Genomic DNA, 24,820 nt, shown 5'->3' on the forward strand with positions numbered 1-24,820 from the left:
TTTGGTCCAGTGTACCGTGTCAAGTTCGGAATAATTTCCTTTCCATCGTAAATGTGACCAAGGATTTTTGAGTTGTAGCAATCTTTCTCCCTATTAAAGTATTTTAGAAAATCAGACTTCCCTTCACTTTATTATTAAAACGTGTATAAATTCGTAAAAAATAATCACGTTTATTTGTCTGACGTCAAGTACAGCGTATGCATGAGTAGGCACAAGACCTGTTCTATCAGCATCCAAATCAGATAGTTCTCCAGTGGCTACTGTCACTAATACATTCCCTTTGTGTAACCGTGACAATAAAATGTTGAATAAGTTATCTTTATTGAAATCTGGTTCTCCTGGTCTTATTGCCCATCGTTCGGGTATCCAACCAGTTAAAGCATGTAAATCTATATTCTAAAAATGAACGGTTCATTGATAAACAAATATTTCGTGATTTTATTATATTAATAATGCATTAAGTAAAAGTGAATTTACACTGTTCGAGCCAGGAAAATCATAACCACCCATCACTTTCATATAAGCTTTCTCAAGTAATGAAATCCACAGCTCTCCTTGATTGCTAGAGTAGGAACAAAGTAATTGGTTGTATCGACTTACAGGCAACAAGTCATCTATTATGACTTTGCGTGGAACACCATTAATGTGTAGTTTCACCATGTATTTTCCTAACATAGAATACTCGCAATTTAATCTCTATTGAAATATGAAGCTCTGCAGAAGTGACAATTGAACTACTAAGCTTTACAATTCAGAAACTTTAAATAACTTGAATAAACATGAAGAAACTCTTACCAAATGGATTATAAATTGGTTCCTTATTTCTATTTTGTGGATAAATAATAGACGTGATTAATCTACGCCCAAATCTCTTTTCATACTGAGCACTCACAGCAAGTGAAGCAACAAAAGAGCAATCAGAGACCACCTAAAATTGAACACTACATTAAAGTAACGAAAAGCCATAGGAAAAAGACATCACTAGTTTTTACTAACTGTTTGTTTTATGCTGTAGTAATCGACATGGTGATTCATAAGCATTTTTGGTTCAGAGAACAATTCTTCTGGCCGACACCATCTTCCAAAATCAGGCTTTTGCTTTGGTGCTAATTCTAGTAAACCATCTTTATCAGTAAATGGGATAGCATACTGAAATTTTTCTCCGAGATCAATGTGCATAAAGGGTACAAATTCGTGGTCATTAATATGAGAACTATGAAGTAGAACTTTCTTCTCCTCTTCCGTGTAATTAGCACTACCGCCGCTCACTTTCAGATGTGCACTACTTCCGCGATGAAGAGGTGGACGAGCTTGTTGCCCTAAAACAGATTAATTGATAAGTAAAATTAATTAAAGAAAATAATATAGTAACTGTAAAATTAAAAATTCCTGTTACCTGCACTGCTAGAAGTTGTTGTAGTTGTTGTTTTAGGTGGTGCATCATCTACATCCACATCCAAATTTGTTTCTGGTACAGAAGGTAATTTAGAAAGTGTTTCGATAATATCATGGCTCTCTTTTGGTTTTAGACCTTTTAAAGATTCTGCTCTGTCAAGAGCAAGTCGAATGAGAGCTGTTAATTTTTCTTTAAACTCTGCATCAGTAGTTTTCTGCAATTACAAAGTGAAATGAAGTTACTTTGCAATGTTTGGAATTAAAAAATGATATCACATACAATTTTAAGTCCCTGTTCAGCAGCATCTGTATATAATTTCACAGCTATATCTTTCAAGCCAGCTTCATCTGCATCTTGTGCTTGATTCAAAAGAAACTTGCATCTTTGTAATTCTGACTGATGTACAGGTTGAGCTTTGTGACTCTTCTGTTCCTCTTCAGTGACTATAAAGTATTAAAACAATATATTACTGATTTGTACACACATACTGTTACATGTATTAACAATATACTTACTAAGATGTTGTATTGTTGTTATCCTGTCCTGATACTCTAAAATTTTTTGATCATATACAGGATCTTGTAATCTTGTAAGACATTTCACAGCAATATTATAATAATACAGAGCTTGCTTATACTGATTGTTACTGTCAAACTGTACAGCTTTTCGTGCTGCACTTTGTGCATCCGCTAAGGTCATTGTTATAAATTCTTATTGTCCAAATTATGCTACAATTAATACTCTGAAACAAATAAATGCTTTTAATATTTAGCAAAATGATTCATTTGCTTCTAATTTTATTCAATTTAAACTGAGTGCTCTCATTGTTTACTTAGCATTACATTTTATCAACCTACCGTGCTTTTTATGTTACAATATTTCATATCACATACATAATTATGTGAATTTTGATATATTTTACAATACCTACGCCTAAAAATTTCATTAATTACGGAATTCCTTGATAATTATCACTGTTTCATGACAAATTGGGTTGGTTAGGTACCACACTACGATACTACTGACTACACTATATTCTATATATATTTATACAAGTATTGGTAGCGTGTCACCTACACGTTTAGCAGTGTCATATACGATATTATCGTAAACAGTACCAAGGAATTCTACGAAAAGAAAAATTTACGAATTCTGAATCACACGAGACGTCTGAATATACAGAGTGTAAGTAATTTTGCAAAAGCATTTAATTTTGCAATTACAAAATGAAATTAAGGTTTGCAGTACTGCTTACATTTGATACAAACTTGTATGAATATTGGTTAATTGTGAAACACATGGCATTGACATAGCATTAAGCAAGGAATCCTTAAGTTTCTCTTTTTGTAAAAAACATAAAATTCTTGTAGAGCTAGTGGTTCACAACAAAAATGGACATTCAGAAAAGAAAGAAGAACTATTACCAAAATAATGGAAATACACAGAAAAAACGTAAGCAGTTTATTCTGGAACCAGGCATTACAGGATTTTTATGCACCTGCAATTTCCATGAGAAAGATTGCGTCCGTGATGCTTATAAATTACTCAATGAATTTGCTGATGAGATTTATGGATCAGATGCCATAAAGGTATGGTGGAATTGAATGACATAAGAATGAAAGGAGGCAGAGAGACATCAAATTTCTTTTTAATTCAAGGATTCTGATAATGAGAATGCTAAAGTAAAAAAAGAAGATGATTCTGCTGCTGAGGCAGAGGAAGATAATAAAGAAGATGATATATCAATAGCTTTAAACAAAGAAATTAATGAATTGAAAGCAGAATATGCAAAACCAGTGAATGCCAGAAGATTTCAGGTAAATATCTTGTGAAGAGCCTTATTTTTCATTTTGAGAATTAAATATAACTTAAGATATAATCTCTTCATGATTCTTTTATCAGGCAGTTGATACAGGTGTGAAAAATGTAGTTTTCATAAGGAGTACCTTGCCTAATCCATTGGAACTAGTCACTAAAATTATTACAGAATTAGATAGGACTAAGCAACAACGTACAAGGTTTTTATTAAGACTACTTCCTATTGAAATTGTATGCAAAGCATACATGAGTGACATAAAACAGAAAGCAAATGCAATGCTTGAAAAATATTTTGCACAAGAACCAAAAACCTTTAGTATAGTATTTAAGTAAGTTTTCCTTAAATATGAGTGCAAATTTTGATACTAAAAATGATGTATTAAAATATGTGGTATGATTTACAGTCGTCACAGTAACAATAGCATACAAAGAGAGGAGATTATTGAAGACCTGGCAGAAATAATAAACAAAAAGAATCCTGGAAACAAGGCTGACTTAAAGAATCCAGAACTTGCTGTGATAGTTGAAGTGATACGTGGTATATGTCTTATGTCTGTTGCACCAAATTATTATAAGTTCAAGAAATACAATTTATTAGAAATATGTAATACAAAGGAACCTTCAAACACTGCAAAGGTAATAAGAAATAGTTTCTTGAAGAGGAAATTTTTGTATCATGAAAATTAATGCCTCTGATTTCTAGAAAAAGGATAAAGAAGAAAGCAAAGATTCTTCAAAATTGACTGAAGAAGGGAATACAAGCGTATCAGAAAAGACAACTGAGAATACCAAGGAATCCAGTGATTAACATATGTAATGAACTTAATAACTGCACATACAGTAACTTTTCTACTGTAATTGTTTTCTTTTCACAGTCATAAAAATGTATGTAACATACAATTCTTTTTTTAATAAACGTTTTATACTCTAAAACGATAAAATATTTTATGACCAAACCTATATCAATTCAGAAGTGTTATAAATGAAGAAAATAATAAAATTAATTAAATTTAATTTTGTTATCATCCGCAAAATAAATAAATTGTATCAAAACTATCATTACAAGGTCCCATGGTGTAATGGTTAGCACTCTGGACTCTGAATCCAGCGATCCGAGTTCAAATCTCGGTGGGACCTATCTTTTTAAAAAAAAAGATTTTTTTCTTTTACTTTTGCTTTCTTTATACTACAGATAAAGATATTAATAATGAGCTTTAGTTAAAAACACTAACAATCCTGTAAAAAGATGTTGAAAACAAAAAAGAAATGCCACAAAATGTTTTCAGTACCACTAATGCCGTGTTCTCAATCAACGATATAACGCCAAGCTTTATTTCATTCTCAAAATTAATTCCAGCTACTGGTGTCATGAAAATACGTCACTTTGTTTTGAAAATTGTCTGGAGCAGTGTTAAATCGTAAATTGTGTAATTAGAATACAAAACAAGAACGTAAGCATGTCAGATCGAAAAAATAATTCTGGGCAATTTCAGCCGGTGATTAGAAATATCAATTACTTCTTCTGTATCTTATATCTTTAAAATCTGTATTTAACCTCCCTCACATTACAGGATTGTGATGTTCATATTACGTATGAAGATCAACAGAAAATAAATAAGTTTGCAGGCTTAAACGTTGAAATGCAACAATTGAAGGATGAATTAAAAATTAAGCAAGTATGAATGAACGATTTAGTAACGAATAATTCTTCCTTGTAACCTTATTTGGTCATGCACTGGACTGTATTGTACTGCTTTTTACAGAATGACTTAAAGAATTTGGAAGACGCTTGCGACGAAATCATCTTGCTGGATAATGACACGAAAGTACCATGTTACATAGGGGAAATTTTCATCTATGAAGATGTGGAAAAGACACAGGTATTCTTTATGGTCTACTATCCCATTTAGTATCTGTATTTATGAATGAAATTGAAGGATTTAGTCTCTCTATGAAACTTAGTATTAAGTAACATGATATAACTTTGAAGAAGTATGTTAAAAAAAATAATGTTTTATAAACTGCAAAGCAATAATAGTTTCTAGTTATTCTGTTTCTGTTTGTAGAGTTACCTCAATGAGATTAAAGACAAAAAACAGAAAGAAATCTTAAGTTTAGAGAGAAAATGTGAAGATTTGAAGAATACCATGAGTGACTTAAAAACACAGCTCTATGTAAAGTTTGGAAATCGTATAAATCTGGAGACAGATGAAGATTAATCTAGTCAAATGTGCATATGATTTGTTTATAATTCAGAATAAATTTTTCATACATTTATTGTCTTACAACTTTCCTGACTTATGTTCTGCATAATACACAACTGCATTTGGTAAATCATTTTTTATTGTATTCACATTAGGTCTTTAACATTTATGAATGTTAATTAATTGTTATAGTGTGATAAAATCTTAATAAAGTTATATTTTTTTCCATATACTTTTCATTAATCTTATTTTACTTTCTAATGTTAACTTTGCTTTTTTTACAAAATAATGTGATCTTTCTAAACATATAAAAATACATTATTGTATTGTGTACAGAAGTCAGTGACTGTATTATTACATTTACTCATTTAATTAAAGGTTGATTTCAAGACTGCAGTAACTGTACTCTTAAATTTGGATACCTGCCAAATTGTTCTCATTGCAAAGTGGTCATGCGATGTGACTGAAAAAGTTACCTCTAAAGTCTATATTTAATGAATACTTCTAATTTTTAAACCTCTAAGACTTGTTTTAGTATCCCCCTTATGCTTTCATTTAATCTGTAAATTATGAATTGTATCCACACTATTTTTATACAAATATTTGATAAGTACATAAATTTTTACGCAATTAAAATGTACAATGAAAACAAGCACGTGGATATTGAATACTAAGTAGCATTAGATGTTAAATTAGTTTATGAACTAACGAGTTAACACGCGTTCGACCGGCATTTTTTGCGCTGCTATCGCCTAAAGACCGTAATTTCTTTTACTACGCGAAATAAATGATGAAGTTGAGAATTGGCAATGAAATTACAAATTTTGTAAATTGTCGAGTTTTCGCCACCTGGTAAAATGTGTATTAATGAATGGTTTCTAACTTAGTTACACAGTCATAGAGTTTCTGCTTCCCTCTATCATCTTACTTGAGGTAATTTTAGTTTCACCTCTCAGTTTGCTTTTGCCAGTACATAGCTAACTACACTCCCTTCAGCATCTCCTTATCTACTGCACCAGAATTATGAGAACAATTCTTTCTTCAAACTATTGAAAACATTTTATTTACCAACATAAAAAATCAGTGAACCAAACTAAATAAGGTATGCTTATATTCTGTTTCAAATGTATTTAATTATTTGTAATGAAACATACGAATTTAAAGACTTTTTATGCAAGATCTCTTTAGGAAAAGTTTGCAGGAGATATGGATATAGCCAGAGAACTAGTACTGACTTTAAAACAAGCCAATCAATCAAATGTGGGATATGGTTTACAGAAAGAGTGTGAAGCACTTATTGGGCACATTTTGCAAAATATGGTACAATCCCAGTTACCCATTTTAATTCCTGAAATGAAAAATGAAGAAGATTCAATCAGATACCGAGAAGAAGGTGAGAAATGAATATTAGCAAATTTAATTTTTGTTTAAAATGAGTATTAGCAAATTATTATGCTTTAAAACTCATAGGAAATCAGCATTTCGTAATGGGTGACGACGTCGAAGCTATAAAATCTTATACGATGAGTTTAGCTTATGCAAGTGATAAAGAACTTATGTCCTATGCTCACGCTAATCGATCGGCGGCATTATATAGAAAACAATACTATAAACAATGTTTAATAGACGTCGATACCGCTCTGAATCTTGGGTATCCAGAAGAAAAACGGAAGAAATTAAGAGAAAGAGGAGCAAAAGCTGTAGATGAAATTAAAAAACAATTGAAGCTTAAAAAGGGTGTTGCAATAGATATACAAAAAGTATTAAACATGTGTCTATCAGAGAAGGTCATAGATATACCACCGACTGTGAAGTACAGAAATGGGAAAATCGAACTTAAAGATGAGATAAAGAAGAATACTGAAATCAATGAAAATAAAAAGGAAGTAACTAATGGTCACAGTGAAGTACCTATGAATATTGAAGAAAAAACACCAAGGTATTTAGCCCACGAAGGTCCTTTAAAATTAATTTATGGGCCAAGTAAAGAGGCTCCTGCTGTTAGCGATGGTATCAGCATTGTGTATTCTGAAAAATTTGGACGCCACTTGGAAGCTACAAGGGAATTTCAGCCAGGAGATGTAGTTAGTTTTGAAGATCCATTATCACACGTTATTTATACACACAGGTAAGAAATATTTAAAAAGTGAGGCATTCATTGACTTGTAACACTTTTATGTGAATTTCAGATATTATACACATTGTCATCATTGTTTAACAAGAAGCTATAACTTAATTCCATGCCCAAAATGTCCGATGGCAATGTATTGTTCCGAAAAATGTAGATTAATTGCTTGGGATACAGCTCATCAAATAGAATGTCCAATTTTGTCAATACTAGGAAACTTATTCGATGTTGACAAAGATAAGGTGCGAATGCTTACCAAAATTGTTCGGTTTTTGATTGTAGTAACAGCAAAAGGCAAAAAGATTGCAGAGTTGCGTGAAGACATGAAAAAAGCTGAATGTAATCCAGGTAAAGCTCTCAAACTTCAATTCTGAAAAGAAAAATATACAATATATGTAAATTATTTCCAAAAATATAGGAAACTACAGAGTGTATCATAAGAAATATTGAATTATAACATACTGTGCATTAATAGATTTTATAAATTATTTCTGTTCTTGCAGATAAGAGAACTGCAGGCTTTACAGACGAAGGTATACTGGATAGCAATAGCGCGCGATCTGCTTTGAGCCTTGCTACCAATATGTCAACAAGACCACTCCTTGGAATTAGTGCCTTTGCGTGCATCTCAGCTCTTGCAACCATCCTTCTAGCCACGCAAACTGATTTCTTCTGCAAGAAATATGAAATGGAGCAATTAAAAGATATCGATAATTTCTCTGAGCTTACGTTCTGTGGCACCCTTATGTTTCGTGCTTGTCTTATAACATCTTCCAATTGTTTCACAGTAATTTCTTTTAATGAGCATTATAAGTTACAATCAGGAAAAAGCAATAACAATTCCTACTAGCTATATACATTCATAATCCTCATAAAATATAATTGTTACAAAACTTTTTGCAATACATCAGATTTATTTTCAGGTGCAGCAAGAACCAGGAATTCAAACTGGATCGGGTCTCTACGTGACGCACAGTTTATACAATCATTCTTGCGCACCAAACACGTTCCGTCATTTTGAAGGATTGACAATGATTACTCGCGCTCTGGAGCCCATATATCCTGGTAATCAAATATTCACAGGATATGGCCCTGCGTATGCACACCAGCCGCGAACTGAAAGAAGAGAGAAGATAATGGAAGACTACTTTTTTGAGTGTGATTGTCCCGCCTGTGCAGCCAATTGGCCAATGTATAATGAGATTCTTCAAGATCACATTGGTTCCATTACTAAGAATAAGGAGCTCGTAGAGAAACTGAAACCCTACAAACAGAGATTGAGAAAAAATATGTATGACATTGATGCTGTAAAATCTGTCCTTGGTATATTATATAAGGAAGTCTCCCAGCCTTGCGAAGAAATTGTACACGCGGAGCAATACCTGAAGAGTTTCTATTTAGGTAAATTTCATTTACAATAGATCTTAAGGAACATGTTTATGCTTATATGCTTACACTTATGCTATACTTATATGCTTACCTGCCATTGCTTTTAAAAATATGCTTACTGATATCCTGCAAATCACTTTCATTTGTATAATTCACATTGTGCACTGGTTTATTTGTTGCTTATTAATATAATAAAGCTGCTTCTAAATCTATGGCTTCAGTTGCTTCATGCAAACATATGCTTAATCACTTCACTGCGAAGGTATGTAAATGCTTTATACATATGATTCAAATTGAAGTTTGATTCTATGAATGATATTTTCTTCTTTTTAGATCCGGTAGAAGATCCGTAAAAATGAGACCTCAGCATATTGTATCCAGTTATCAATAAAAGACACGATGTATTCCTAGAAACGTTTTATTGAAGTTATACATGATATTTATTTAATTCCCTAAAAAATGTGTATGGCTTCTCACGTATATTTGTACAGATATTCAAACGGGGTAATGTTTAAATTAAAATATAAATCTGAAAAAATATGGAATAACTATAATAAATTCTTTTATCTCTACACCTCTTAAAAAACGTAAAATTTGTAGCGATACACTAAAAAAATCAACATTTTATATCATGAATTTATTATAAAAATGAAATGCTTTATAATCAGATGTATATTGTATTTTTTACATTGGACAAGGTTTACAAGGCTTATAAATTCACTCAAGTGTTTCTTAATAATTTGAACTGAAATTACAATTATGTGTCGTATTATCATCATTGGTGGCATAATTTTATGAGATTAATAAAAGCTATAAAAGTGATAGAAGCAACCGCAGCAATTCATTAAAACGACAGTATGATAAATTCTACACTCTAAGTAGAAAATAATGTGTTATTACACTAAACAATGGATTTAATCAAATGATTGATTACTAAGTCAATATGTCACATATTGAAATATTTTTCATCACAACTACTCAGGTTCCAACAAAGCATAGTGTACCATTACACTTTAAACCTCTGTTAAGTTCATAGCAATAAGAAGAAAAGGAATAAAGGAATATCTAATTTCATTTTTTCTTCGTTTACACCACCTATACAAGCTTCACTAAAGCTAAAATATTCCTATTCTAGGAATGAAAGGATCGGACAAACATATAGACAAATATCATTACGAAATGATACAAATAACATCTATAGAACTTACAAATTGTTATAAACCTTATGTTGAAGAGTGTACTATATTATACATACAGAAGCATGATAGACACTTTATCAGAGGTAAATATAAAAATCATTTCTTAAATTTCACTTTGCTAACACTTTGATTCCCTATCCAATACCATTGTATTTCCACTTTATACGCGTGAATCAATGAAGAAAGAATGAAATAGTTTCTTTTATCAGATGAAGTAAGGGAGAATTGTCATAATAAAAAAAGGTAAAGGCTGAAAATGAATTAAAATCGACCGATATTCGAAAAAGCGGCAAACAGAGGTGTCGTGGTTGTAGCCGGTTGCTGATCGCCGATGCTTTTGAGCAAATTGCCTTGCAACAGACTGTCAAGTGCCTTTTGAACGGTCGGATCGTTTAGTAGAGGTGACGGCGAAACTCCCGTAGTGGTAGTAGTTGTGGATGCTGTTGTGGCAGTTGATGCTGCTGGCATAACATGATGTACTCATGTAGTTAGCAGTTGTGATACCAGCAATAAATATTTTCGAAGTTCGTTCGCTTTGATCACTGGCGTCGTGTCGGAACAGTCACAGTAACACTACACGCGCGAGAAACTTACAAAATAAAACCCAAAGCGTACGAAGTTCGTTTTATGATCAATCACTCGTATTCAATGTTTGCATTAGAACATTCTGTACCTATTCGTCTAAACAATTGTTCAGACGACTCTCTGTATCTTTTCTCGCAAACCAGTTCATACGATTCTCATAAAAAAGTCCAGAAAGTAATATAAAAAAATAGGTGATCCAAAGTTCGTAAGATGCACCCAATTATGACCCTTTCAAATGTGCAATTCAGTGCATCAGGTCCATTGAACCGTTTCTTGTATTAAGAACACCCTATGTTTTTGATACTGCTCTTTTGATGTAGCGAATAAATCAATAGCAGTATTTTTTACAATGGACGAAAATATGCACCGCAATTATGGCATATAATTATAATATCATGCAGTAAAAGAAGCTTTGAAATACTGTACTTATGGTAAGCACGTTTTTTCAATTCCTTATTACAGGAATTCTATATTTTTCATTGCTTAGTAATTACTTACGATAATGTACACAATTAATTTTGATATAGCTATGTACTGTAAACACATTTAAATGATACGTCTGCTGCCCCGATTAATTAATCACTTTTTAATAATAGAAATATAATTATTAATAAATAATTAATTACTACTATTGTATACATTTCCCTAGATAAATTGAAAAAGTAAAGTAAGATAAGTTTTACCTGTTCCCCAAGTAGCTGGTGGTACAGGAGTTGGAGCTGCAGTTGGAGCAGGCACTGGACTAGGCGCTGGTGCAGACGAACTCGTTTTATTACTATTTAGAATATTAAGTATCCTGGACTGTAATTCAGCTTGCTTCGGGTCGCTGACTGTTAACGTCGTCGTCGTGGTTGGTAAATCTTTCACGTCTCCTAATTCTACTTGTACTTGTTCTTCGCGTTTGATTTCAAGGTATTTTATAACACGATCATATTGTAATACTGTTAGCTGATGATTATCCGCTAACATATTTAAAAGAACTTGAATGGCATCGGGATGTCGTTCATTCGCAAAAGGTGTATTTAATGGAACCGATCGACCACCAGCTTTATAATTCGCAAAATCTCGTGATATTAAGTTGATAGCATCTTCAACGAGCATGTTTCTGTGTTCTACGCAGAAGAAAAAAATTGTATTAATAATACTTGAAATACTAACATTACTACTTCGCTTCAAAATTAAAGAATCGCTAATTCTCAGCCAAACAATTGTTCGTGTTTCAATTACTGTAACTTTGTCAAAAAAAATCGCAGAGAAGTGAGCCTGGTCTCATTTTAAAGGGTAAAGCTTCTACTTTCAGACCCTTGAGTTGCACTTGGTCGAAACAAATTCTCCCCTCCACGACTCGCCGAAAGAGAGAAGGTTGTTTTCCCCTGAATGTTCTCCAATTTCAGACAACTGTCAGGGAGCAGATGAATTTTTTTCGCCACAATTTTTGTAGGGATATTGAAGTTGGAACCCTCCCTTTTCTAATGAGACCTTGGCGAGTGCTCTGCGATTTTTTTTCGCCGAGATATGGCAGTCAGAGTGAAAAGTGAGCCGCCAGTGTCGGAGTCACGCACTGATCCAAAGTCCAAAAAGGTGGCCAAACTTTGAGCTGCTGTAACTTTGTCAAAAAAAATCGCAGGGAAGTGGGCCTGGTCTCATTTTAAAGGGCAAACCTTCTACTTTCAGACCCTTGAGTTGAACTTAGTCGAAAAAAATTCTCCCCTCCACGACGCGCCGAGAGAGAGAAGGTTGTTTTCCCCTGAATGTTCTCCAATTTCAGACGACTGTCAGGGAGCAGATGAATTTTTTTCGAGACAACTTTTGTAGGGATATCGAAGTTGGAACCCTCCCCTTTCGAATGAGACCTTAACGAGTGCTCTGCGATTTTTTTTCACAAAATTACGCCGGTTCAAAGACTGACAGTATCTTGGCCCAGAATTAGTGATCCTTTAATTTTGTTGCGAAGTGTATTATAAATAAATACCTTGTGGTAAACCATGAAGAATGTTTAATGTGAGGGAATGATGTTCTTGGTTGATAGGTGTAACTACAACTGCATACAAACAGCCACGGCTTGCTATGTTTCCCAGAACTCTACTAAGTAGTACATCTTCATTTGGAAATAGTAAGTCTACGGTTAATCCAATTTTTTTCAGTCGCGTTTCAATACTTTCTGCATACTCCCTATTGTAACAGACAATAGTTACAAAGACTTTCATAATCATAAAGATGTAAATATTATATTTATACATACGTTAATGCTTTATTGACAACAATAATTTCGCAATCATTCTTTTCAGTTGCTGTAGCTGGATACTCGTTCGTTGTATTTGTGTTACTAAAACAAGATTTAATTAATATTAAATATTATTGCTACAGAAGAGTGAATTTACAAAATAGCAACAATTTATCTTACTTAAAACTCATGGTCATATCTCTAGGACCAGAATTCTTGAAATCTTCGTAGCGGTTATTATTATCGTTAAACGATTCTCTGCCGAAACTATTCCCTCTTAGTCTATTATCGCCTTGTTTATGATCCCAATCCCCTCGGCCGCCTTTGTCCTCCAAACGACCACCTCTGTTAATAGGACTGCGATCTCTGAAGTTGTTTGCCGAATTGTCTCTGTTTTTATTTCGACCTTTCCCACCTCTACTGCCTCTTTGCCTACCACCACCTTGATTCCCTCCCCCTCCCCCACCACCACCTTGATTGTTCTGATTAATCGTGTTGCGATTTTGGTTTCCTCCGGGCCTATTTTGATTCCCACCTGGCCCAAATTGATTGGGACCTCTGTTCTGATTATTCAAGTTAAACTGGTTATTTCCTTTATTCTGCATATTATTGAATTGATCATTTCCATTATTTCGGTTCTGGTTTCCGAACTGATCATTCTCCCTGTTCTGATTTCCATCACCAAATTGATCATTTCCTCGATTTGGCATGTTATTTCCCTTTTGACTATCATTCAACGGTGGATCACAGTTAAAACTTTGGTTTGCATTAAAACTTGAGTTCCCTCCAAAACTTTGATTTCCACTACTGAAAGAATCGTTTCCAGGATTGAAGTGATTATTCCCAGGATTAAATTGATTGTTGGGGCCTCCTTGTGGAGGCTTTCCTGGACCCCCAACTCCTCCGCCAGATTGATTGTCCTTTTTTGCAGGTCTAACATCTGTTTCAAAACGATATATCATAACTGAACTGACTATGCATCAACAAAATGTTGATGTGACAATTGATTTGAATAACTCAATTATTAAATATACATTGAGAGTATATACAAACTTGAAAAGAGGATTAGAAGAAATCTGTGTACCTATTCGTCTTCCTTTGAACATAGCACCATCTTCATTCTGAATAGCCTTTTGAGCCGACTGCTCATCTTCGAACTGTACAAAACCGAATCCTCGATTTATTGCTGAACCAACAACAGTTCCATATTTCGAGAAATGTTCCTCCAATTCATGTTTAGTCATATCATCAGTCTGTAAGTGGCCGACAAATATACGGCTGCTTACAGTAGCAGGATCCTTCAAGAGTCTCACGCTCATTTTGCTGTAACTTGCTCCTAAGAAACAGTTTTCAACGATAAATATTTATCGTACAGACAACGTTTCTATCGAAAACAATAAAAAGAATAGAGGTTATATTACAGTACTGACGTTTACTTTTCCAATCAACTTCACTCGAAAATGTTTCGTTGGGCACGAAAATAAATGCGGCGCACAACGCTAAAAATGCCCTCAAACTTTTCCTATTTCATCCCTGGCCGTTGTGAGACAGGAATATTGTTAAAATAATACGAGCTTGGAAACAGGAACCGTCAATCAACAATTGAAAGCTAAACGGATCACTGATGATGGCGCGTATATGTGTAGTATGAAAATTACGTGCCAAATGTGTTCTGTTTCAACACTTGCGAGGAAACATTAAACCTACTTCGCGTTTACAATCAACTACTCATATACAGGGTGTCCCAGATACATGCACACATAGGGTGGCGCATAAGTCACTTCCCCATTTAAAAATTGAATAACTTTCTTGTTTTTTCAATTAATTGAAGTCTACAAAAAATGGATTTCTTTTTGTTAAGATCCTCTCGAAAACGAAACAGTAACATAACCTCATTTTATAATTCTATGAATTACCTTCTCAAATAGTACTACTATTTATCCGACATCCTGTATAAGAATACACACGGACGGAAATTTCACTTGTAAACGCGCTCTTAGATTACATAAAGGGAGACAACCCTTCATTGACAAATTCCTTGTTTCTCCAAGAAAAGTCACGTCACAAATTGACTCGTTCGAAATACTCTCGTGAGCCCCGCGTGCACATTAATTACCGAACGGCCTCAAATCTTTCGATTTCACGACCCTAAATCGAACGTTAAACTCTTCCTATCGCGAACAACGAAACGAGAGGAGGAGGAAATACTTTTCAGCGCCATCTTGCCTCGCAGCTCCTAATTCGTCAGTGCCTGTGAATGGACTTGTCATAAGTGTTTTATGTTATTTTGTTCCTTGTTTCTCGGTTGAAACTTATCCTATTAAATTTCGAGTACACGCCACGGGTGAGTAGACCCTTCCCCGTTCATTCGCAAACGAATTAACTGCCACGAGCAGTGGTTAATACGCGCGAACTACGAGTGATCCCTAGAATGAAAGAGCGTAAGCTCGATCCCGTTCCAACGATAGAATAGTGTCCTCTTCAACGTTCTAATCACGCGTTTTTTTTTCTCCTTCGTCGACTCCATCTCCTCGACTTTATTTAACCTTCATTCAGATTCGAAAAGAATCGAAATAGCGCGGGGTTAAGGAGTCACGCCCGAACAGGGGAAAACATAGGTAGAGTTTCGAAATTGACATATCACATATTTTCATGGACTAGCCTTGCAGCTAAGATCGTATGCGTGTGAGTGTCTGGTGCCTCTAAAAAGTCGGAATACGGAGCGTGTGTGTTTTGACGGTGTTGTTTTTTTTTCTTTTTTGAGACCATTTAAAGGCATTGTTCCATGTCCTCTGATTGCTGTTAATGGACGTTTGGTACGTTAATATATTAAAATTTGTTTTCAAGTTTGAAGTGGTACGAGGAAACGTACAGTAACAGGTTCTGATTATTCTTCGTGCGTGACGGAGAAACGGTGTGTGCGCGGTTTTTCAGATTGAAAATGTGCTGAGCTGTCACGCTAAGTAAGGTTAATTGCTGGGAAGGAAGCGAGTTTATAGGTTTTTTGGATGCAGTATTGTGACGGCGGATGTTTATGCGGATTCCTGTTTTTATACACAAAGTTAGGGAAATGAAATCTCGTTAGAAATTTCAAATATTATAAACTGTGTTTCTTTCACAGAAGCACCTTTCTGTTTATTTGAATTTCCCATAAATGCATAGAGGTCTACAATCTAATTGACAGCTTCTTGTTTTTGATTATTGACTGTTTTGTAGTCTCTTTTGAAGAGCAGTGGTTTTTTAGTGTGAATGATATAATTGGCAATGTTGTGATTTGTATGCGTTGTCTATGCCTGTGCCAAGTTTGTTAAATAGAAAGTGATATCGATAAAACTAAATAGAGACCAGTAATTTCAGTTTCAATAGTTATCTGTGGCTATAATACCTTTTAACTGTATTTTTTGAGGCAATCCTATGATGACAATTCTTGGACAAAGTAATATATAAATATTCTGTTTATCTATTGTGATAGTAATGCCTTGTTTTTGAGGTATATTTACTCATAGAAGCTTGAGAGAGATTAATAAATCTGTATTTGAGATAGTTAATTGAACAAATATTTGAGGACTTCTGACAAATATGAATTTGTATGTTATCTCTCACAGTACTCAATGAAGGCCAAGGACAAAGTTATGAAGTATAATTAAATCTATTTCATAAAAAAAGATCAATGATTTAACTCAATTTAAGTAGTAACAGATATTGTAGATTCCACTAAGTAGGTTAACTTTTTGTATTATATTGAAATTAAATATTTTTATTATATAATATATGTTTTAAATTTTGTATTAAACTCCTCTGTTAAATATTTTGCATTTGTTACATCTTTATAAAAAAGAATTTTACTATTTATTTGAAAATTTCAAAAAATGTGTATCATAGAAATTTTAGTAAACAATGCTATATTGTACATGTATCATGATAAGATAAGATATAAGTATAGTGTCATTATATGTCAGATAATAAAAGTTTTTTTCATATTTCAGTTTAATAACGCTGCTTCCTTGAAGAAAAATTGAAATTCACTATTTGATCGATGTAAGTACATTTATTTTTTTTATTGTTGCATGAAAACCTATTGATTTTCAAGATAGTAGTTTGGTTCAGATTACTTTTCTTTTTAAATAAAATCTACTACTTTTTCCATTTCTTCTTATCTTATCCTAATTTCTATTTAAATTTTGATTAAAAGTGCTTGCAACAGATTCTATCATGAATAAAAGTAGTTTTTTTGAATAATTTGACTTCAAATAATTTTAATAAATTAATTATATTGCTGACTCAAGGCACAATATTGCACAAAAACTGCAACATTGATTTTTTCCATTAATACAGAGTCATGTTTCTTTTACAATTGTATTTGCATATAAAGGAACTAAGTAAGTTCATAGGTTTTCTTTTGCAAAGTTGCTTTCTACAGAATAATACACAGTTTAAAAGTATGTAGATGGTAATATATTCTACTCCAATTAAGAGTATTTGCTTTAAATGTACTCTATTTGTCATATATAGTTTATGTATATTTCAAAATGTTGGTAGTGTTAAATAATTGCAATTTTACTAACATATTAAGCAAAATGTTGTTATTATTTTGAAACCAATATTTTTGTAAGATGTCAGCCAAATACCTTGTATATAATACTTAAGAATTAGTATTCACAGCTAAAATAATAGCATAAATTATGTATTTATGAAACATGAGTTGTGCCTATCTATGTTTTAGACATTTTCCATGTACAGCATATGTATAAGCATTATGCAGTATTCTGTGCAATATTTATTTGCATAATAATTAGTAGGATTATTGAAATCATACACACAAAATGTCCTCATTTAGTTGTATTATCATTTATAAATTAAATAAAGAATCATTCATCATTAATAGGTAAAAGTAACAAATATTTCTTGCTTATTTAGTGAACCATCTAATAGTTTAGGATTTTATTCTGATTTGAAGAGTATTCTGGAGTTTTCTCTATATTTGTGGACAAGAAGTAGCTTCATCAACGACGCCAGCGATATTTCATATGCCAACAATGGCGATGCAAAAGGTAAATTTTATAACTGGCCACAGTCAACAAAATAACGGGAGTTATTACCTTACTAATCAATGAAAGTATCAGGAAATGTTTAAAAAAAAAAAAAGAATGTAGATGTCAATTCTTAATGTAGAAAAAAATTACGAATATTTTGCAAGTTACCTCATTAAATAATAATATACAGGGTGTAATTTGAGATCACCTGCATTTTATGATGAAAATAGAAAACCATTAAATTAAATTCTAATACATGCATTTTGACTGTTAAAAAAACGTCAAATATATTTTATTAAAGCATCCTGTATATGTAAAAAATAAAAAAAGTTAGCATTCAAATTGTTGCACATACTTAAAATCATTTGTGTTTCATTTTCACGTTATATTGTGCACATTATGCAAGTCAGTATTGCAACAAATGTTTTTTAAAAGATCTTCAATATCAACTTTGTAGAATAAATTTAATTACATATGATAAAGAAACCTGGCAAGTTATGACAAAAAGAAATTTTCTCATAACGAATACATCCATTATAATTTGATATATATGAATTTGGATTCTATATAAAGTTAAATCCATTAGTTTGGTTGCAATTCTTCATTCAGGGTGTACATATAGGCACATCTCAAAAAAGAATTATTCTGTTATCATGCTTTTTGTATTAGATGTGAAATAATTGTATTTACCCTGTTAACTTATTGCACTTTGTTATATAATAATTATAAATTGCAAATTATGCAGTAATATACAGTACATAGAGTAAAAAGTCATTATTACAAGTGGTTCTTTATGTTTACATCAACTGTGTTTACTTTAGCTACTTTCATTCATCTTACTATTAACCAAATAGAAAATAGTAGCAACATATTAATTTGGTATAAGTAGACTAGCATCAAAAGTTCACAATGAGTTTTTCGCTTTTTTTTTCACTAACGCATAATTAGTCGCATGGCTTTGGTATGAAACAATTGCCCATATTTATTACCAGTATTTCTTAAAGTAACATTTTTTCTATATAAATATCACTGAACTTATGTTTCAGTCACATTGGAAATTATAAACGCGTATCGAGTCTAATTGAGAAAAGAGTGAATGTATATGATGATAAGTATGGGCTTCTAGAAGGAGTATGAATATTACTATCTGCTTGTAATATACAGTGGTAATCTTTTAGATGAGAAGACAAGGTCAAGACGTCATGCAAGTGAATTTGGCAGGTATAAGGCGAGATATTGTTAATCTTGCCCACAACTACAGCAATGCACAGGTAAATGAGTAGTATTTAACTTGATTACTTACTTAGAACTAAAACAAACTTTTATATAAACAGAAAGCTGTACGAAAAGCCACCAGCAATGATCCTTGGGGTCCAAGCAGCACACTTATGGCGGAAATTGCTGACTTAACATATAATGTTGTGGCTTTTACCGAGATCATGCAGATATTATGGAAGAGATTGAACGATCACGGTAAAAATTGGCGGCATGTGTACAAAGCTTTAGTTCTTCTAGAATATCTAATTAAAACAGGATCAGAAAAAGTTGCGCAACAATGTAAAGAGAATATTTTTGCCATTCAAACGTTAAAAGGTAAATAGTTTTACATATTAATACAAAAATTCGGCAAGAAATTTTTCCGATTACAATTCGTTTTTATCAATTTTAGATTTCCAGTATATGGAAGGATTTAAAGATCAAGGAGTAAATGTACGAGAGAAAGCAAAGCAACTAGTGGCCTTATTAAAAGATGATGAAAGATTAAGGAACGAAAGAGCTAGAGCACTGAAAGCAAAAGAAAGATTTGCACAATCCGTTAGTGGCTTCGGAAGTGACGGACTAGACACTATGTCACCTGTGAGCAGCGACGTATGTGGTGCCAAAAATTTTAACGAAAAAATCGATTATCCTCCCTTTTAGAAAATAAATCTTCTTTGGTACAGTTTCAGGATTGGGAGCCATGTCGCTTGGGATCTGAAGCTGCAACTAGACGTACGAATAACTATTTACTAATGTCTAAATATAGCATGAACATGCTATATATTATACACAAAATGATTAATTTTAACTATTGCATTGTTTAGCTGAATTGGAAGCTGCAAGACCACAGACAGTAGGAGAAGAAGAACTGCAATTGCAGTTGGCCCTCGCGATGTCTAGAGAAGAGGCAGAACAAGAAGAACAGAGGCGACGTAGCGACGATGTTAGATTGCAGTTAGCTCTTAGTCAAAGTCAGCAAGATTTTAAGTTAGTATTCATTATTTTATATCCTTTGATTCCAAAGTCTGTGCATCATAATCGTTGAAGCAAGGTGTCTCTTTTCATTTCTGGCCTAAGAAATCAAACAAATTTCAGAGCGCCACAATCGGAGAAACAGAGTCACATGCTGGATCTACTGGATGTAAACTTAGGAGAAGCGAGTGGATCTAGTGTACAAACTGATCCTTGGGGTGTACCAATTACAGCGCCTCCGCCTAGACCACAGGTATGTAATTTTTAATTGAGTGAAAATCACGTGCTCGCTTATTGCATGTTAATACGATATTGCGAACTCTTTGCATGTTGCATAACAGTCATTGGATTTATCTTTGTTTTATACGTTCAAGGTATGTTTTATCAATGCACTGAAGAGCACAAAAATATTGTGTGTCTGTAGCTCAAAATATTTGGAAAATTATTATTTTGATACAGTGACTTTTCATTTACAGCCTCAAAATGATCCATGGAGCGTGCCCTCAGCGAGCAGTACATCTCCTGCAATTGATCCTTGGACTCCAGTTCCGCCGCAAAGACCAGGTACTACTATTTTTATTTTGTTATATTCTAATGCGTAAAATCTCGATTATCTAATTGATTTAACTCCAGCTACTACGATTGATCCATGGCAAGCATCTGCACCATCGCCTGTACCAGTTACGTCTCCGCCTACGGCGGATCCTTGGTCACCGATACCTTCTACTACCGAAGCAGATACAAGTAAAAAGCAGGTGAAGTATCTTAAAACGAGTTATGCGCGTGCAAGAAGTTTCAGTCAAGATATTTAATTCAATTATTTTAATCTGTTGTCTAGGTCGGCCGAGAAGGTGCAACATCCGTTTCTCCGTCTTTTAACAATTCTACTTTAACACAGAATATTGGTTTCGCGCCCCAAACGCCACAAAACATAGGCTTTAATCTGCCAACAACTTCGAGCGCGACTTTCAATAATACAAGTAACGGTTTCAATGGTACCGGGCCTAGTTTTAATAATTTTTCCATGGGAAATCAGAACAGTTCAGGGGCTAGTCCATTGAGTGATTTAGATGAATTCGATTTGATCACTAACAGAAATAAGCCTGGGTCTAGTCCACAAACAGCAAATAACGGTACTTCATAATGATTCGATGATTTTAATTGTAACATCTAGAATCTGTTAGAATCTTATATTTCTGATGGAATTATAGGAGGTACGCTATCACCAGATCCATTCGATTTGGGAGGTATGGCTGAAACTCTACCTACAAGTACGGGGGCAGTCAAGAAAACACCGCAGTCGTTCCTGGGGGAGAACTCTGCTCTTGTTAATCTTGACAACCTTGTTAGTGCGTCAGCAATTAAGTCAGCAACATCGACGCCTGCAGGTAACGATATTTATGGATACGAAACTTGGCAAATATTTTTAAATTTTGAATTGAAGCGTACTTGTGAAAAATAGCGTAACTGTCAAAATTTGAAATTTTGAAAATTTAAAAATTTGAAATTTTGAATTTTTGAAAATTTGAAATTTTGAATATTTAAAAATTTGAAATTTTGACACTTGCACTATTTTCTACAAGAACGCTTCAATTCTAAAGTTCATGAAATCTGCTGTTTACACAGTTTCATAAATTTGGAATACGAAATTATTGTCAAAAAATTATTCTATTCTAAAATACTTCACGGTAAATGGAAATTTATTTGTAACGCATTCTGTCTACGACATAGCATTTCATTGGGAGTAAATTCGTGAGTATGTACAAATTGGGTTGCAGTATTGCATGAATGCATGATTCGAATGTTATAGTAATTTGACGAAAGTATCAAAATTGTACATATTTCTTCACCATCCTTCTACAGCAAAGACTGATGGTATACTAAAGAAATGTTGATGATTGTTTTGGTGAAACGTAATATTTGATATCGAGATAGTTCTAAAATGTGCAAATAAATATTGGTAATAAATTTTCAGCAACCATGTCATATTCAGCAAACCCATTCGCGACGGCAACACCACCACCACCCCGTCCTTCGATTAATCAGATTCGGCAAGATCCTTGGGCAGCGAACACAACTACTACAGCGAACCCGTTCCTCTCGTAGCTTGGTGATAATCGTTGAAGGCGTCAATCGAAAATCAAGAGCACTGTGGTCTAAAAAGTATTCGAGGTTTTTAGCGGTAACCCTGTACGGTATAAGTTTCTTGCGCGTTATAAAATAGCTTTCTTTCTAAACATAGACGACAAAAACCATTGAAAAATAGTTGGTTCAACATTTCAAAGTAGCGACTACTAATTAAGTGATCTCTTTGGTCTTCAAAAGAGAACGAAAGAACGGAAAAATATACAACGGTAGAATTAAGAGGACACAGCTAATATTAACATTTATTTCTATATTAAACCAAGAAAAAATCTATGTTTCTTTTTATACAAAAATTCGTGTGTCCGCTAAAATTTAATCGCTTGTACTTTATCGCGTGATGATGATGGTGGATGAAAAAATATCTTATTAAGGAGGAAAATAAAAAGAAAAAAGAGACGTAATATCATGTTTCAACTTTGAACGCTTACGAGCTCCCAAGGTGTAACTAGATTTTATAAGCACTTTTTTCATATATATACATATATAGTATATTTTTTAAGTGCGAATCGATTTGGTAATAGGATATAGATCATTGATCGATACTTTCAGTGGGCTAAAGAGTTAAACTAAAAGTGTAACAGATTTGACGTCTGAATTATTTTCGTTGTCTCCTGTATTTATAAATATACGCGTTTTTCTACGGCAAACGAGATCGTGAGACTGTAACCGTGATTTGCAAAAGGTATATTATATCGAACAGGGTTCTTCAATTTGTGTTGTACACTTAACGTGACCTGCATCGACTGTGGTTCGTAAAATATTCATGTAATAGCATGCTCTTTTTAACCGAGAGAATCAACGATAATGTGACACGTTAAACATTCATCTTGTCGAATGAAAAATAAGTTAGGTAACGTCGTTTTACTGATTTACTATGTTTATATTATTAACACCTCGGAGTACTTGCGGACGGAACAGTTAAGCAGTTTTATGATTGCAAAAGTAACTTATAACCATCTTCGCTGTGGAAGATAACACGCGTATGTATGTACAAGATGAATTTAGTTTCGACAATTCGCATATATATTTAATTATTGGTGAATGTTCAATATGCATAAGCTTCGTGCACTGCTGAGATGCAAACGTAAGCGTAACCGATGTGCATTTTTTCCTATCGGCGGAGTCGCTATTTGTTTCAATTGAAGCGTTCTATTACTTTTACGGACACTTGCAATTAACGCGACGATTATGTTGGTTTCTATCAAAAATTCAATGTTCGAGGAGTTTCACTGGAATATTTTCCAAGATATGTAAAATATTTTTATTCGTTCGACTATGAGATTTAATAAACCAACATGATCTTAGAAGGGTAACGAAGCGCGTTAGCTTTCTTTGTACGCGAAACAATTTACAACTGTACCTTGATTTATATAAAGAAAAAAGAAGAATTGTAAATATGTTACAGCATATCGTTCCCCAATTGTCGAGTGTTTTTCCTCTATGCTCATTCGACGTATAGAATATTCCAACGAAACTTGAAAGTGTCTAATCTTTGATTCGTCATTTTTGATTTTCTTCGTTAGAGCAAAATGTTGCTGAGTCCGTTATTTTATATCATGCATTTAAACGAATATAACTGTCCTTGGTGACTACTTTTTATGGAGCATCAATAAGACATTCAATTTTTCAAGATGGTAATCGATAATCAAAATGCATTAACGACCTATTTTAGTGCTACTTTGCTCACAGGTCAATATCCAACTCGGCATTTCCTTTTTTTTATGATATCAACGTATTTTACAATTTTATACGAGATAACGGTTTCGTGCGTTTAGCGATTGGCAAACGGGGAACTGTATTTGCCTGCTTACCTCTAAGTGAATTGGGAAAGATAAGTTGCACGATTATAAATTTTGTTATAAGTAAATATCGCTTGAATAATTCCATTGTATTATTCTTCATTAAATTAACAATATCTGTTTCTTTAAGCATTTTCCAAAACGTACTTTGCTTATACAAATTGGAATTGTATATTTAATGCGTATTTATCCATAACGTTCGCGAAAATATGAAGTTAGTATTATAAGACGATAATGATATTTTGTATTGATTTAACTATTTTTATGATGAGCTCTGTTCTTCAACTATCTTTGCGAATAAGTCACTCAATATTGTTTCCATTCAGTTTGTTAAAAAATTAATAGATTTCTTATTTGTTTATGTAAAAAAGGATATTTTTCTGTACATGCAGGCTATGATGCACGAGCTTCATTTTTACGCGAACAATGGAACACTGTTTAGTTTTTAGAGTTGGTGTAAGTGCAGAGAAAATTCAAAGGACATTTATAAACAAATATTATATATTTTAGTAGATTATTATTATATTATTATTATTATTATTATTATTATTACTATTATTATTATTATTACTATACAAATAAATGTAAAAATTTTTAATTTTTCTGATTAAATATTTAATTTAGAATTCCCTTGTATGTCTTTTTTCTACAATAAATTATTAATAGAA

At 33.1% G+C, this 24,820-nt stretch overlaps 6 protein-coding genes and 1 non-coding gene across 19 annotated transcripts; 5 read left to right on the forward strand and 2 right to left on the reverse strand.

Annotated features, from left to right (window-relative positions):
* Positions 1-183: 183 nt before the first annotated feature.
* On the reverse strand, positions 184-2,381 carry LOC143185101 (calpain-7). Of its 2 annotated transcripts, none has more exons than XM_076387839.1 (8): positions 2,254-2,381; positions 1,912-2,138; positions 1,676-1,839; positions 1,397-1,610; positions 997-1,319; positions 796-928; positions 480-668; positions 184-396 (listed from the first exon to the last, which is right to left on the reverse strand). In XM_076387839.1, the coding sequence occupies exons 2-8, from the start codon at positions 2,093-2,095 to the stop codon at positions 320-322; spliced, it is 1,284 nt and encodes a 427-aa protein (XP_076243954.1). In that variant the 5' UTR covers positions 2,096-2,138; positions 2,254-2,381; the 3' UTR covers positions 184-319. The 2 variants fall into 2 exon arrangements, with proteins under 2 accessions (XP_076243954.1, XP_076243961.1); XM_076387846.1 differs by having other exon boundaries at positions 261-396; positions 478-562.
* A 124-nt stretch (positions 2,382-2,505) lies between these two features.
* LOC143187277 (THUMP domain-containing protein 1) lies at positions 2,506-4,141 on the forward strand. The gene is made up of 6 exons (XM_076391376.1): positions 2,506-2,581; positions 2,767-2,985; positions 3,055-3,213; positions 3,299-3,543; positions 3,619-3,850; positions 3,918-4,141. Exons 2-6 carry the CDS (start codon positions 2,788-2,790, stop codon positions 4,020-4,022), a joined length of 939 nt encoding a protein of 312 aa, XP_076247491.1. The 5' UTR covers positions 2,506-2,581; positions 2,767-2,787; the 3' UTR covers positions 4,023-4,141.
* Positions 4,142-4,279: 138 nt separating this feature from the next.
* Trnaq-cug (transfer RNA glutamine (anticodon CUG)) lies at positions 4,280-4,351 on the forward strand. The gene has a single exon. It is a non-coding gene; the product is annotated as a tRNA-Gln (tRNA).
* A 232-nt stretch (positions 4,352-4,583) lies between these two features.
* On the forward strand, positions 4,584-5,644 carry Pfdn4 (prefoldin subunit 4). The gene is made up of 4 exons (XM_076392695.1): positions 4,584-4,710; positions 4,786-4,890; positions 4,978-5,094; positions 5,281-5,644. The coding sequence occupies exons 1-4, from the start codon at positions 4,672-4,674 to the stop codon at positions 5,431-5,433; spliced, it is 414 nt and encodes a 137-aa protein (XP_076248810.1). The 5' UTR covers positions 4,584-4,671; the 3' UTR covers positions 5,434-5,644.
* Positions 5,645-6,383: 739 nt separating this feature from the next.
* Positions 6,384-9,490, forward strand: LOC143188433 (protein-lysine N-methyltransferase SMYD4). 4 transcript variants are annotated; one of them, XM_076392681.1, is made up of 7 exons: positions 6,384-6,811; positions 6,889-7,546; positions 7,608-7,894; positions 8,050-8,333; positions 8,470-8,947; positions 9,133-9,197; positions 9,269-9,490. In XM_076392681.1, the coding sequence occupies exons 1-7, from the start codon at positions 6,625-6,627 to the stop codon at positions 9,275-9,277; spliced, it is 1,968 nt and encodes a 655-aa protein (XP_076248796.1). In that variant the 5' UTR covers positions 6,384-6,624; the 3' UTR covers positions 9,278-9,490. The 4 variants fall into 4 exon arrangements, with proteins under 4 accessions (XP_076248796.1, XP_076248797.1, XP_076248794.1 ...); XM_076392679.1 differs by lacking the exon at positions 9,269-9,490 and having other exon boundaries at positions 6,395-6,520; positions 6,597-6,811; positions 9,133-9,267; XM_076392680.1 differs by lacking the exon at positions 9,269-9,490 and having other exon boundaries at positions 6,395-6,520; positions 6,607-6,811; positions 9,133-9,267.
* A 115-nt stretch (positions 9,491-9,605) lies between these two features.
* On the reverse strand, positions 9,606-19,933 carry Neos (nuclear receptor coactivator protein neosin). Of its 2 annotated transcripts, none has more exons than XM_076392684.1 (7): positions 19,832-19,933; positions 14,028-14,279; positions 13,124-13,883; positions 12,962-13,045; positions 12,692-12,891; positions 11,403-11,831; positions 9,606-10,595 (listed from the first exon to the last, which is right to left on the reverse strand). In XM_076392684.1, the coding sequence occupies exons 2-7, from the start codon at positions 14,260-14,262 to the stop codon at positions 10,396-10,398; spliced, it is 1,908 nt and encodes a 635-aa protein (XP_076248799.1). In that variant the 5' UTR covers positions 14,263-14,279; positions 19,832-19,933; the 3' UTR covers positions 9,606-10,395. The 2 variants fall into 2 exon arrangements, with proteins under 2 accessions (XP_076248799.1, XP_076248798.1); XM_076392683.1 differs by lacking the exon at positions 19,832-19,933 and adding an exon at positions 14,374-14,580 and having other exon boundaries at positions 9,607-10,595.
* Positions 15,202-24,756, forward strand: Lqf (epsin homolog lqf). 8 transcript variants are annotated; one of them, XM_076392692.1, is made up of 15 exons: positions 15,202-15,287; positions 16,930-16,981; positions 17,901-17,994; positions 19,155-19,247; positions 19,311-19,569; positions 19,646-19,845; positions 19,920-19,968; positions 20,061-20,223; positions 20,332-20,461; positions 20,685-20,772; positions 20,842-20,963; positions 21,047-21,341; positions 21,420-21,596; positions 21,940-21,964; positions 22,184-22,306. In XM_076392692.1, exons 3-14 carry the CDS (start codon positions 17,971-17,973, stop codon positions 21,954-21,956), a joined length of 1,617 nt encoding a protein of 538 aa, XP_076248807.1. In that variant the 5' UTR covers positions 15,202-15,287; positions 16,930-16,981; positions 17,901-17,970; the 3' UTR covers positions 21,957-21,964; positions 22,184-22,306. The 8 variants fall into 8 exon arrangements, with proteins under 8 accessions (XP_076248807.1, XP_076248808.1, XP_076248800.1 ...); XM_076392693.1 differs by having other exon boundaries at positions 21,940-21,960; positions 22,184-22,300; XM_076392685.1 differs by lacking the exon at positions 21,940-21,964 and having other exon boundaries at positions 22,184-24,756.
* Positions 24,757-24,820: the final 64 nt, after the last annotated feature.

Source organism: Calliopsis andreniformis, chromosome 2 (genome assembly GCF_051401765.1).
Source record: "Calliopsis andreniformis isolate RMS-2024a chromosome 2, iyCalAndr_principal, whole genome shotgun sequence".
NCBI lineage: Eukaryota > Metazoa > Arthropoda > Insecta > Hymenoptera > Andrenidae > Calliopsis > Calliopsis andreniformis.

Bases quoted from the DNA above. Each gene is read 5' to 3' on its own strand.
- LOC143185101 (XM_076387839.1), bottom strand. From the start codon at position 2,095: ATGACCTTAGCGGATGCACAAAGTGCAGCACGAAAAGCTGTACAGTTT. The intron at 1,840-1,911 runs GTAAGTATATTG...AATACTTTATAG, and splicing joins AACAACAATACAACATCTTA to TCACTGAAGAGGAACAGAAG. The intron at 1,611-1,675 runs GTATGTGATATC...TTGTAATTGCAG, and splicing joins CTGAACAGGGACTTAAAATT to AAAACTACTGATGCAGAGTT.
- LOC143187277 (XM_076391376.1), top strand. From the start codon at position 2,788: ATGGACATTCAGAAAAGAAAGAAGAACTATTACCAAAATAATGGAAAT. The intron at 2,986-3,054 runs GTATGGTGGAAT...TTTTAATTCAAG, and splicing joins ATGGATCAGATGCCATAAAG to GATTCTGATAATGAGAATGC. The intron at 3,544-3,618 runs GTAAGTTTTCCT...TATGATTTACAG, and splicing joins ACCTTTAGTATAGTATTTAA to TCGTCACAGTAACAATAGCA.
- Pfdn4 (XM_076392695.1), top strand. From the start codon at position 4,672: ATGTCAGATCGAAAAAATAATTCTGGGCAATTTCAGCCG. The intron at 4,711-4,785 runs GTGATTAGAAAT...CTCACATTACAG, and splicing joins ATTCTGGGCAATTTCAGCCG to GATTGTGATGTTCATATTAC. The intron at 4,891-4,977 runs GTATGAATGAAC...TGCTTTTTACAG, and splicing joins ATGAATTAAAAATTAAGCAA to AATGACTTAAAGAATTTGGA.
- LOC143188433 (XM_076392679.1), top strand. From the start codon at position 6,625: ATGGATATAGCCAGAGAACTAGTACTGACTTTAAAACAAGCCAATCAA. The intron at 7,547-7,607 runs GTAAGAAATATT...TGTGAATTTCAG, and splicing joins CACGTTATTTATACACACAG to ATATTATACACATTGTCATC. The intron at 8,334-8,469 runs GTAATTTCTTTT...ATTTATTTTCAG, and splicing joins CATCTTCCAATTGTTTCACA to GTGCAGCAAGAACCAGGAAT.
- Neos (XM_076392684.1), bottom strand. From the start codon at position 14,262: ATGAGCGTGAGACTCTTGAAGGATCCTGCTACTGTAAGCAGCCGTATA. The intron at 13,046-13,123 runs GTAAGATAAATT...ATCTTGTTTTAG, and splicing joins GATATGACCATGAGTTTTAA to TAACACAAATACAACGAACG. The intron at 11,832-12,691 runs GTATTTATTTAT...TCTTCTGCGTAG, and splicing joins TCTTCATGGTTTACCACAAG to AACACAGAAACATGCTCGTT.
- Lqf (XM_076392685.1), top strand. From the start codon at position 17,971: ATGCCAACAATGGCGATGCAAAAG. The intron at 19,248-19,310 runs GTAAATGAGTAG...TTATATAAACAG, and splicing joins ACAACTACAGCAATGCACAG to AAAGCTGTACGAAAAGCCAC. The intron at 20,964-21,046 runs GTGAAGTATCTT...TCTGTTGTCTAG, and splicing joins CAGATACAAGTAAAAAGCAG to GTCGGCCGAGAAGGTGCAAC.